The 13,147-nt window shown below is 35.8% G+C and overlaps 1 protein-coding gene and 1 long non-coding RNA gene across 2 annotated transcripts; both read left to right on the forward strand.

Annotated features, from left to right (window-relative positions):
• The first annotated feature begins 814 nt into the window (after window positions 1-814).
• LOC128035590 (uncharacterized) lies at window positions 815-2,744 on the forward strand. Its single transcript, XR_008192084.1, has 2 exons — window positions 815-2,227; window positions 2,311-2,744. It is a non-coding gene; the product is annotated as an uncharacterized LOC128035590 (long non-coding RNA).
• Window positions 2,745-5,917: 3,173 nt separating this feature from the next.
• Window positions 5,918-7,199, forward strand: LOC105763326 (dof zinc finger protein DOF3.4). The gene has a single exon (XM_012581521.2). The coding sequence runs from the start codon at window positions 6,208-6,210 to the stop codon at window positions 6,907-6,909; it is 702 nt and encodes a 233-aa protein (XP_012436975.1). The 5' UTR covers window positions 5,918-6,207; the 3' UTR covers window positions 6,910-7,199.
• The last annotated feature ends 5,948 nt before the right edge of the window (window positions 7,200-13,147 follow it).

Raw genomic sequence — 13,147 nt, forward strand, 5'->3', positions numbered from 1 at the left:
TCAGAACCCACAATGCTCCAATAGCGTTGATAGAAAAGCGTCGGGAAACCATCAAGGCCAGAAGCTTTTAAAGGCACCATATCTTTCATTGCCACCCATATTTCTTCCGTAGTAAATACCTGTAATAACTTTTCGTTCATGTCATTCGTGATACCCATTCGAACATTCTCAAATATTACATCCTAATTGTTCTCCTCTAAAGTAATAAAAATGTTCTTGAAATATCCAGAAATAGTCGCCTCAATACCTTTCTCGTCCTCAACCCATTCACCATTATCATTCATTAAGCCTTTAATGAGATTAAATTTCCTTCTTGCCGTAGCAAAACTATAGAAGAACTTTGTATTACGGTCCCTGTACTTCAACCAATTGATACGCGCACGTTGCTTCCAATACCTTTCTTCTTTATCTGCCTCCAAATTTAATTGTAAACGAATGTCTGTCAGCTCAAGAAGAGTGTCATCCTTGGGTTCTTCTGAAACTAGCAAATCTAATCTTTCACTCTTTTTTCTTGGCCTTTCGGTCAATCCTTAGTTGGGAACTCCATTCCATGAGTTGGCAACCCAACTTGTTTAATTTGATAGGAACTTGTTCGGCATTCAAATCTTAAAATTCTTTGACCACATTCTCACAGTCTCCGTCCAAGCACCAACCGGCGTCAAACTTAAATCTTCTTTGGCCCTTTCTTTTATTACCAAATTTTGAACCCACGAATTTTACATAAAGCAGACAATGATTGGATATTGAGTGTGAAAGGTGATTAACTGCGAAATTTGAAAAAAGATTTCACCAACCAAAATTCACAATTGCCCGATCAAGACGTTCCCTAATATTTTTAGCCTCAAATTTTTCTTGTTCCCATGTGTACCATCTCCCATTGTAACCCAAATCATGAAGGTCACGATCTAGAAGTGCAGATTGAAAGTCTTGCATCTGTCTATCCCCTCGAACACGTCAACATGATTTTTCAAAGGAGTAGGTAATTTTGTTGAAATCCCTTACCACCAACCATGGGAGAGATTGATCAGTACCCAGTCTTTGAAGTAAATTCCAAGAGAATAGTCGATGTCGCCCCTCAGGATGACCATAAAAACCCGTTAGACGCCATTTAATATCACTACCTTCTTTGTGCACCTCAACATCTACATGGTGATTAGAAAAGCTATGCAAGGTTACCTTCATATTTGTTTTTCATCCTAAAAACAACTCCTTTTTAGACTCGTTTGCTCCTATATCGATCCTATGGCTATAGCCACAATATCTTTGAATATTCTCCATCCTTCGAACATTGAATTTTGTTTCCATGAGAAATGAAATTTGGGGACGAACAACTCTCAATTTATTTTTGAGCCAATTAACAGTCCGTGGGTTCCCCAGCCCACGAACATTCCAGCTTAAGGTATTCATAATGCCTGACTACTCTACCCTACAGAGTCAGCTGATAAAACATCATCACTGTCGGGTATATCTGCAACTCGAATGACCATTTGGCACTTTTTCCCTTCATTGTGGTGGATCGAGCTCCCTTCTCCTAATAGATCACAAACCATGGATTCATGAGGTGTTAAGGAATTACCATCATGCCCATATGTTGTGCGAGCACCTCTATTAAGATTAGCAACAATTTGGTCATCAATGCCTTTATTTCTCTAATTGTTTTGAACCCCCATACTAGGGATTCGATTCCCAAAATCACGTTGAATTGAATCATTTTCCTCATTCATTCCCCCAATTTCCATTCCATCTGATTGGCGTAGCCATCGGCTTACTCTCTTCGGTCCCCTTTTCGCCGCTATACGCAAGGAAACATCCCAGCCAAAGACAATTTTTGATGGATCCACCCTCGTTCGTATCGGACAGAAACTCTCTCCGTGGCCCGACTTCCCACAGATAAAACAGAAAAGTCGAAGTTTCTCATATTGGAATCGGGCGTAATAGGACTAGTTCCCTACTTGAACCTTCTTCCTTCGATTTAGAGCCACCCGAACATCCAATCTAACTTCTATTTTCATCTATTGAGATATGCCCAATGATGGAAGTCGCATATCATACTCCATGAAATCCCCTAGAAAGTCACCAAAATGTCTCGCCATATTTTTTGACATAAGGCCTGGTGGCAAGTCGTGGACTTGGATCCAAAAAATCGCAGAATGTAGAGAAACAGTAGGAGGGTCTTCATTTTTATCCAACTTGTGCAAAATTAAGAGATGGTTATTAAAGAACCATGGTAGTCCCTCCAACACCCTGTTCATGTCAACGACATGAAAAAATTTAAACATGTAACATTTCTCACCTAAGTCTGTTATGCAGATACCACCAATGGGGTGCCATAGATCCACCAGCGTGTTACGTAATGACGAAAAATGGGCTACACTATCAATGAGGCAAGTACCAACCAAAGAGAATTCCAAATCTCGATCAATTATCTGTGCATCTTTATGAAAGGCATTTTCTTCCTCATCATCTGAGAAGCGAATGTTTGCCAGATCGTCTTCCATGATGGTCCCACTCAAGAAAGCAGTAGCGTAATCACAAAATCAGTAAGATCATCGAGAGAAACAAGAAGAAATCAGACATAAGACAAAAGAACGTATCAATGCGGCGAGAGAGAGCGTGCTAATTAGCAGACTTAAAAGGATTTTTGGATATGTTTTATATATTTATTATTTTTAAACATTAATATGAATTTTTAGGGGAATCAATCTTGTATTTTGAACTTTTTTTTAAATAGATTTTTAACCCGACTTGACTCATAACCTTTAAAGGCATTGATAGTGTATAATTATGTGCATTATTAATTAACTATACGAAGCGACCTTAAGAAAAGCCACATCAAATGAAGTAAAGTAAATTTAATTAAAATTTTTGACAATGTATAGAATTAAAGAAATATAATTAAAATTAAAATTTTTGGAGAGAAAGTGAGTGAAAACATGTCCTTATAATTTCACTAAAATTAATAATTTAGTTTTATTAGTAAGATGATTGAATGTTAGTACTTTTATCCTTGAGTCCGAGTTTGATTCTTGTCCTACTTACAGTTGTAATTTTTATTTCATGTTGTTTTAAGCTTTTATTTTTATTTTAATTAATATTTTTAATACATTAGTTCTTTTGGTTAGATGGTTAGATAATTGTGATTTCATCCTTGAGTCCCAAGTTTGAATTCTCTTATAAACAATTTAATATATATTTTTATTTCATGTTGTTTCAAGCTTTTTATTTTATTTTAATTACTATTTATAATTGATAAAAATTTTTTCAAGTTTTTATTTATAATTAATAACTATTTTATTTATAAAATCAAATAATTATTGCAAATATAATTATTTTTGGTACATATAATTTTTATATGTGTAATATTTATTTTCCAATCTCTATCATGAGTGTAGTTAATTGACATATTATATATTTTTGCATGTATATTTAAAATAATTTTTAAAATATTTCACATATAAAAATATTTGAATATCATACCGTAGATGAAAAAACAATGATATTTAAAATAATTACTTGATTTTATAATATTAGAAATCACCATACCCATAATATAGGTGAAGAAAATAAATATTATATATATCTAAAGAATTAGTTGATATTTTTAAAAATAATTATATATTTATTATTTAATTTTATAAATAAAAGAGTTATTAATTAAAAATAAAAACTTGAAAATAATATATTTATTAATTATAAACATTAATTTAAAAAACTTGAAATAAAAAAATACATATTAAAACACTTATAAAAAGAATCAAACTTGAGATTAAAAGATAAAATCATAACTATCTAATCAGAAGAGCTAATAGGTTAAAATATTAATTAAAAATACTAAAAGTTTAAAATAATATAAAATAAAAGATACGAATATAAATAAAAAAAATCAAACTCAAGACTTTTAACTATCTAATTAGTGAATGAAAAAGCATGTTTTCAGTTTTTTTTCTTCAAAAACATCGGGTATAAAATTATAGCTCCAAATGGGAGCCGTTGATTGGTGCCTGGTGGTAGAGGGAGGAAGAGATGAAGGTGAGGCCGACAAATGCGGTACGGAGGAGGAATCTGATGCGGACATGACGCTTCCCAAATCAGAGGGGAGACCCAATAATTGCTCCCCACGCTGCCCCCCACTCTTTATTCTCTCTTCCCTTCTTCTACTGTCCCCACACATCAATCCCTCTCAATCACGCTGCACCATCTCTCCTTTACTCTTTTTCTTTTTTACTTCCTAAATTTTTTACCATCTTTGCCATGCTTCTCTTTAGGATGATGGCGACACCACAAGTTTAATTTGGAATAGGGAGCTATTTTTATCACAAAATAATAATTTTCCCTTAGCTACCTAAAAACTCACATTCTGGATTCTTCATAAATGTAATTTCTTATATATTTTTAAATTATGCTTTTAAGCTTACCCTTTTAATGATATTGTTTAGATATTATTGATTTAAATGAATAATTGAAATTTTTTTAAAATTTATCTTATCTTTTGCTAAGTTTTGTGGATTTTATTTTCAACATAACGTTTTCTACATTTTAATTATAACTTGAGCTATAAAATTTTATTTTAGACTCATAAATTACAAATTTGAAAGAAATGAAAGATCGAAATTGTTTCATAACTCAATCCCAAAAACGTAAGAAGGTATTCAAAACTAACTTAAAAGTTTGGTGCGAAAATTTATCAGAATTTTGTTTTATTTAATTGAAAATACTATTATATTTTTCCATTATTCACCCAAATTACAATGAATATAATTAATAACTGAAATAATATAATTTAAGGAAAATATAATAAATAGATTAAAATTTATATACTTTTATCAATCATTAGAGTAGTCCTTCGACAATAATTTTCAATTACTAAAATGTGTTACCTAAATTTAGATATTACAAATAAGCATTAGGTGTTACTTAAAAGTTAAGAGAAATTAATTTATCAACCATTTCCTTCTTATCATTTATGGTCTCCTTTTAATTATTTAATGATATCTTAGTAAATTGTTTTCATGTCATTAATATATAATTTTGATAAAAAATTTACCCTAAACCCTGAACCCCGAACTTCGAATCCTGAACTCCGAACTCAACCCTCAAACTCAGAACATTGAATCTTAAATCCCAAATCTTAAATGAGTTTTGAGTTTTGAGTTTTGGGTTCGAGTTCGAGATTTAGTGTTTAAAATTTTGGATTCGAAGTTTAAGGTTCAGAGTTCAAGGTTCATGATAAAAAAATCAAAATTATATATCAATGATATAAAAAAATATTAAAATATTATTTGAAATTTTAAAAAATAGCCATGAATAATATGGTAGGAAGGATGTATAAAATAATCTCTCTATAACTAAGGATGAAAGTTGGAAGCAAAAACCAATATTGAAGCGCGGTGTAATCTCTTCTCTTCCTTCTAATTAGATTTTGTATCGAAAAAGGAATCTAAGGTGAAGAGGAGGAATACATAAACCCTATTTTATATGCACACCCTTCAGCAGACATTGTTGAATATTGATAAAGTTCTGAGCTGTAGTTTTCATCTCTGCTGGAATGTCCCCTCAAAGCTTGAATATTTTTCTAACATAGGGGAGAAATTTGTTGTTGCCTAGAATTTTAGTAGAACCCTATGTTTTGTACCATCCACATTCCAGGCTCCTGTTTCACACTTCTTCAATATTTACTTTAAAATACCACCATCATTAATGTCGTAGTTTTTGCGGACTGTAATGGGTATACTTAGAAGAACTACTAAGTGCGACATCATTACACAAACCAAAATACAAGACCAAATGGGACCCCCTTTATTTGACTGCTTATCCATCCGATGATTATCGGTTTACAAACGCCAAAATAGCTAAGAAAAATCCAAAAAGGAAACACAGCAACTTAAATCAGTGCAGTTAAACAACACAAAGCCGTATTCCTAGTTGATAGAGCCGACCCTAATCAGACCCCCCACTGTCTAGCCGACTGATCCATCTGTCGTGCCTAACAGAACACTGTAAAAGCCTGCTTTCTTCTCTCTCCATGTCTCATATAACCTTCAGAACTTGTTTTCACTGTCCACCAGATTCTCTTTTCTCCCTCTCCCCCCATAAAATCCACCCCTTCTCTGTCCCTTCGCTCCATATAAGCCGAGCAACATGAGCAGCAAAGTCTTAAAACAAGGTGCATACTACTATAGTTGAAGCCACTTTTGTTTTGGTCTGAAAATGCCATCAGAATCGGGAGATCAAAGCAGGCGTTTATGCAAGGTCCTAAACCCGGGAGCCCCACCACCAGAACAAGAGCAGCTACCTTGTCCACGTTGTGACTCCACTAATACTAAGTTCTGCTACTATAACAACTATAATTTTTCTCAGCCTCGTCATTTCTGCAAGTCCTGTCGTCGTTACTGGACTCATGGTGGTACCCTCAGGGACATCCCTGTTGGCGGTGGCACCAAGAAAAACGCTAAGCGTTCTCGCACCAACACCCATGCCACCGCCACTACTCATAATAACTTCCCATTACCTGCCACCCCGGTTTTGTTGCCAATTTCGGCCAACCAAGGAAGTTTTGGTATTGGTGGAGAGTCGAAAGGCAACGGGGGTGGTAATGGAAACATGTGTGGAAGTTTTACCTCCTTGTTGAATACACAAGGGCCTGGTTTTCTGGCTCTTGGTGGGTTTGGGCTCGGTATTACTCCAGCACTTGAGGATGTTGGGTTCGGGCTTGGGAGAGGAATCTGGGCCTTTTCAGGAATGGGAGATGGAGCAGCCGTTGTTGGTGCCAATGGTGGTGGGGCTGCTGCTGCTACGGGAATGGGGAACCCATGGCAGTTTGAAGGTGGAGAAACTGGGTTTGTTGATGGTGGGGATTGCTTTTCTTGGCCTGAACTTGCTATTTCAACCCCAGGAAATGGGTTCAAGTGAATCTTCTGTTTTCGGTTCCTCGTCTTTTTCATGTCTCTTTTTCTTTTTCCTAGCACAAGGTGAAAAGTGCTGAGAGTAAATTATTAGCAATATCAAAGTAGAGTAGAAATAGGACTATGATATATTCTTCTTCTTTTTGATGACTCAATGCCATGTGATTTGGTTTGTTTAGTCTACCATTTCTATCTGTGTAGAGACATGGCTGAAATCAAAATGATGAGTGCGTAGTTGTTGGTATTGATATGCCCACCTTTTAGTTTGCTCAAATATTAGATAGCACTGTTGTTTAAGATGATGACTAATATATTTTCACTTATTTTTGTTTAACCAAAAAAAGGGATGCCAGTTAAACCTTATCCACTCAGTAACGTGCCTTAGAAGAAGTTATTTTACAAGGAGACATCCCCATGCTGAAGTTTTAAGAATTTGTGAGGCAGATAGAAGATTTGCAGAACTGGTCTTGATCTTAGAAACAACTAAAGCAAATTGCAAGTTACTTCCACTTCTCTATTGCACTTGATTTTATTTCAACAAACCAAATATTTAGCTTCAGCTTAAGATTAGGGTCTTTCAACCATATTAATCACTGTCAGTGTGTTGTGATGCCAAAGCTATGGGCTTTTCATGGAAAACCAATCTTCTTTTTTACCAAACTGAAATTTCAGAAATAGGGTAACATTTCCAGAAGCTGCATTTGACAGAAATATAGAAAGCAAGCTCTATGGTATTCTTTGTAGTTAAAAAGTTGGAGCTGTTTTTCGTTCTCAAAAACCTGCAAGACCCCAAAATTCATTATAAAAAGAAAAAAAGGGTCGAATTCATTATAGAAGTAGACAAACATTTGGACAGAGCTGCAAGAAATTAATTTATGGTGGTTAAATTCAATTCAGTGCAAAAGCTAGATCTCATGTTGTAAATGCAACCCCCCAAAATTGCAGATTTTTTCCCTTTTGGTATATGCACCCACAATACTCTTTACTCCTATTAAATATAATATTCCGAACTTAAAAGCTCCATCCGTCGGCGTGAATTTAGAGGTCTACACTCTATACTAACATGTCACGTTCCGATGCCAATCTCAATTGAAATATATGAATTAAGTTATAAATAACGATGGCTCATACTTACATGTCTTGGAGCTCCATAGCCTCCGGTGAGGTGTGATTGTAAGGGACGCATCACAGCCTCTGTTTGGATACACTACTCCAATCATCAGTGGGATCAAATCTTTCAGTGGCAGGAAAGATCTGCTGAAGAAATCCACTGGAGTTTATTTCCAATTTTGTCTCCCTTTATTTTATTTTTAATGATTATAGTTTTATTTATTACTTATTAGTTTTCATTTAATATTTTAAAATAATTTAGATGATTTTTATTTTAAATAAATCAATATATTTATTTAATATCTTTTTTATTTTAGTAATTTTAAATTATTATAAAACAATTAATTAAAAATATTTATAAAAATATTATGACACATGTTAATTTTTATTAAATAAAATTACAAATTCACATTTATTTAATAATATCATAAAAATAAAGTAATTTTCTATTGTCCTTAATAATCATTTTCTATTCTCACCTCACCTCTACTATTGTGTTTAAATCCACACACTCACCACCACTGTTTTTAATCACACTGTTTAGTATCCAATCTTATCGCTATAGTAATTAATCTCACCACTACCGCTGTTTTTAACCTTAGTGGAAGCAAACACATCTTCTATCCAAAGGAAGCCATATTTTAAATTCTAGCATCCTTTGTTCCAACTCAGTCCACCTCAAAATATTATATATGCAATTTTCTAGTTAACACTTTGAATGTTATAGAAAAATGGGTAGGTGGTTGTTATACACCTATAACAACATTTGAGATTCATATCATATTTGAGTTGTATTTAAAGTTTTAAAATTAAAAAAAAGAATATTAATATATTAATAAGTGATATTAAGATTGTATCTTTAATAAATTTACAAATAAAATTGGCAAAATAAGGCCTATAGGCCTTTTTTTTAAATTAGGGTTTTGGGCCAGTTTTAATTTAATTAGAGATATAAGTCTTTTTTGCTAGAAAATGCGTCCAACTGGACGAGCTTTCCTGTTCTCTCTTCTAAGGTTTGGGTTTTTTTAGGATTTTTGTTTAGGGTTTAGGGTATTTTCAAAACATTCAGGGTTTTCGATGAAAATTCTTAGGTAGTTTTGAGGGGTCGGGGATGTGATAATGCGCCTCAGCACACATAAATTTCGTATGTCATGGCGGGATAGGACCATGACTTTAGAAACCTATCGTGCGAAAATTCGGTTTCAGGGTAATAATGTTTGATACAACCAGGGGTCGAAGTCAACGTAAAGGTCTCAGTAAGCGGTCGTGATGCAGTTACGGGTTCGAGTATAACTGGGAGGCAAGGTGATGATCGTTACGCGGTCAGGAGTTCAAGCTTTTTCGATACCCGTAAACAATGCTCTATATATACTATACGTAAGATTGAGGCCATAATCATACGGAAAAACTCTGGGGCCTTCTGGTGTAATCAACATAATTTTTTTCTCTATTTCCAAGTAGCCGATATCTTTAACCTTTCATTCTTGTCTGAAGGCCGACACCGAGGTGGACATAAGAGGGCTCTCAGAAGGAGAGCGGTTGTTTCGAACAGTAGAGGTCGAACTTGAGTCGGCACGATAGCGGTTGTAGTTATTAATGGGTTGTGTAATAACGACAACCGTCATCGCTCCGAAAGGAGCATCACCTTTATTGCACCGTAACAGTCGCTCCCCGCCTAATAATTTCTCTTGCGTCGACAACGGTGCTAGCCTTCGAACAAGGATGAAGGTTAAAAGTACCGGTTGCTTGGAAATGGAGAAAAAATTACACTGATTATAGCTAGAAGCCCTAGAGTTTTTCTATATGAATATAACCTCAAACTTATGTATGGTATTTATAAGGCATCATTTTCAGGTATTTTTCTATTTCCAAAAGAAAACCTTTACAAATACGGTGGAATATATTCTAAACATGTTGAAATGTTTAAATCATCCGGAATATTCAAAGTGTCAGGCTTTTTAGCCTGGGTAACAGTAAATTCATTAGAGGAAGCTCGCCCAGCTAGGGGGCTTTCTTGCCGATATGGCAAGAAAACGCACCTAGCTAGCCACGCTTTTTGCTGTTCCCTAACTGAAAGTACCTTTTGGTATGACTGTTGTGCACGTTATTTTGCCCGCAAAATCTAGATAAAATTATATGAGTTCTGAATGCATGATGAAAATTATTTGCACCATACAGTATGCAATGAATGTGTGCATAAAAATAATTCATAGCATGTATTCTCTTTCTCCCTGCATAATTCTCTTATAAAAATTGCGTAATTTCATAACATTTACACACATCAAGTTAATATCAAACAACTCTCTACTTATTTTTTGTGTTTATTCATCCAAACTGTGACTGATATTGAAATAAGTCGATGAGTGAAATTCATTATATACTATGACGGTCAAATCTGTAATACGGAGTTTCGGGTGGTGTTTGTAGAAGCGAAGTCTGTAGAATTAGCGTTCAATAGTACCATTCAAATGTGTGAGCTATGGACCAGAACTAAGAGGAAAGTCGGGGGATCAAGCCGGGGAAGAATTAGGAGGTTGCAATATAGATTTCTTACATTTGTTGACCTCTATAAGTATGAGATATTTGATGTGATCAGTGAGACGCATCTCGAGACGATCATATCATCGCACATCTCAACCAGAAATGATGTTATTGAGTTATATGTTGAGATCGCCGAAGCTGATGGATCTGGCTCATCTTCGACCTCCGCCGCGACGAATATTAGTACCAAAGATCAAGTAAAAAGTCTTACTACATAGTTTTATGGTGGGTTTTCTGGCCTCTTTCAAAGTGACTATTATGATGTTCCTGAAACAACCATGGGCAGACACTCATTGGTCTGTGGCATTAATCTAAACTTTTGGGATCAGTACTAGTTAGTGTATCAGCATAACACAAATGTTGACACTCAGGCTGGACATTCAATTAGTGCATTCGATTTCAACTTCGGCACTGAGTCGATGTTATGAGCCAGAAGTAGTTATACCAGGGATCATCGACGTACACCGATCATCAACCTGATATTATTTTGGCAGGCACATAGGTTATAAGAGAATCGATGACCTACTCCTTTCGATAGGAGCTGACGAGGTTACGTCTAACATCGTGCTCGAAGGTGACAACGAAGGCGCAGAGGAGGAAGGAGATGCAGGTGAGAAAGAAGGGGTTGTAAACGCAAATGAGGGGGAAGAGTTAGAACCTAAGCTAGCAGGCAGTACGGTCCGGATAGTTCAGAATTGGCACCATTTTTTGAATCGAATCCGATTTAAATGCAGCTGAAACCTTGCGAGTCTGACGATGAAGCATCGAATAATGCTCCGGACTCAAATCCAAGATTTAGGGTGTATGAACCTCCACCCCACATGACGAACATCGACCTATCGGCCAGGAATGGTTTAGAATTTTCTCGACTTTCGCATAGAATATCTGGTTATGCAAGCACGGTTCATGATATACGAGTTTTGGAAGTTGAAATGGAATACCCCAACAAAGATGCTTTTGTTTCTTTATTGAAACGGTACAACATCAAGAGCATCGTGAACTACTATGTTACGAAGTCCCATTCAGAGAAATTTAAAGGAAAGTGCGCAACGAATAACTAGAGGTGTAAGTAGAAAATCATGGTGTTGTATCAAAAGAAATCCAGGATATGGACGATAAAGAAGTATACCAATCTCGATACGTGTGTTGCGATGGGTTCAAGTCAGGACCATTCGAGGCTAAACTCGAACATAATTTCTGACATTGTTTTATCAATAGTGAAGACAAGTCCCTGGGTTGAAATACCTGTGCTGATTGGAAACATACGTAGCCAGTACCAGTACACTCTAACGTATTATAAAGTATGGGTTGCAAAACAGAAGGCTATGGAGAATTTGCATCACGGTTGGGAGGGTTTGTATAACTATCTGTGGCAATGGTGTCAGGTATTAGATCGGTACGTACCGGGTTCCGTAATTGATCTCGAAACACGCCCAGTGTATTCCAATAATTAGATGGTCCCTAGGAAAAGAGTATTCCAATTTAGACCTATAAGCAATATAGAGAGGCATTTCAGCATTGTAAGCCTATGGTCCAAATTGATGGAACCTGGCTGTATGGAAGGTATTATTAGTGTCTGTTTCTTGCCATTACTTAGGGTGGAAATCGAAAGATTTTGCCCATAGCGTTCGTAATAAATCTCGAAGAAATAACAAATGACTGGGATTTCTTCCTAAGCCGGTTACGCCGCCTCGTTTGCCTACAACCTGACATATGTGTCATATTGGACAGGGGAATTAGAATAATCTTAGTGATTGATTGTCACGGATCCCTCTAGGATCACACTCATTATCGGTATTGCATTCGGCATGTGGGATCCAACTACTACAAAAAATATCCTTCGGCGATTGAGTGAGATCTAGTCATCGATATGGGTTTGTAGTTCCAACTTTATATTCACTGCAAATCGAATTTTCAATTACGGGGTTATATCATTGCACTAACCGATACCTATTTATTGACAGGTTATGAGCTCGTCCAACATGTTTTGCATTAAAAGTTGAACAACTTGAGCATCATTAACGTGTACGATGCGACCTATGTTTCGAATATATCGTTCAAATAGTGGATGCAATCATATGATGGGGGTTTACGATATGGGCACATGACGTCAAACTTGGCGGAGTGCATTAATTCGGTAGTGAAAGGGACCCGTTATTTGCTGGTAACATTGGTTGTGAAAAGAGACATACTTTCGACTAGCCATTTTATTTCTTAAGAGTAAGTCAACGTATGCTGGACAAATAGCGGGCGGCGGTATATTTTGTGATGGTTTAATAAAATAGATTCGGTGAAGTACTGTGAGAGCGAACGTGATGTATGTAGTGTGCCACTTACGTCAAAACCTCAATTTTTGAGTCATCGAGCATGTTAGGCCCAACTAGGAAATGTTAGGTGCATCGTATCGTATAAACTTAATGGAAGGGACCTGCGATTGTAATAGCTTCCAAGCACTCCAGTTGCTATGCGCACATACAATTGTCGCATGTGGGAACATACGAATTGAGTACGCGCCTTATATCAACAACGTCTACCGACTACAATGCATTCGAAGTGTGTGGAATCCTGAATTCCCATTCATCCCAGATGAGAGT

Source organism: Gossypium raimondii, chromosome 12 (assembly GCF_025698545.1).
Source record: "Gossypium raimondii isolate GPD5lz chromosome 12, ASM2569854v1, whole genome shotgun sequence".
Classification (NCBI taxonomy): domain Eukaryota; kingdom Viridiplantae; phylum Streptophyta; class Magnoliopsida; order Malvales; family Malvaceae; genus Gossypium; species Gossypium raimondii.

What these genes read in the sequence shown, in the direction of transcription:
- LOC105763326 (XM_012581521.2), top strand. Translation starts at nt 6,208, where the DNA reads ATGCCATCAGAATCGGGAGATCAAAGCAGGCGTTTATGCAAGGTCCTA.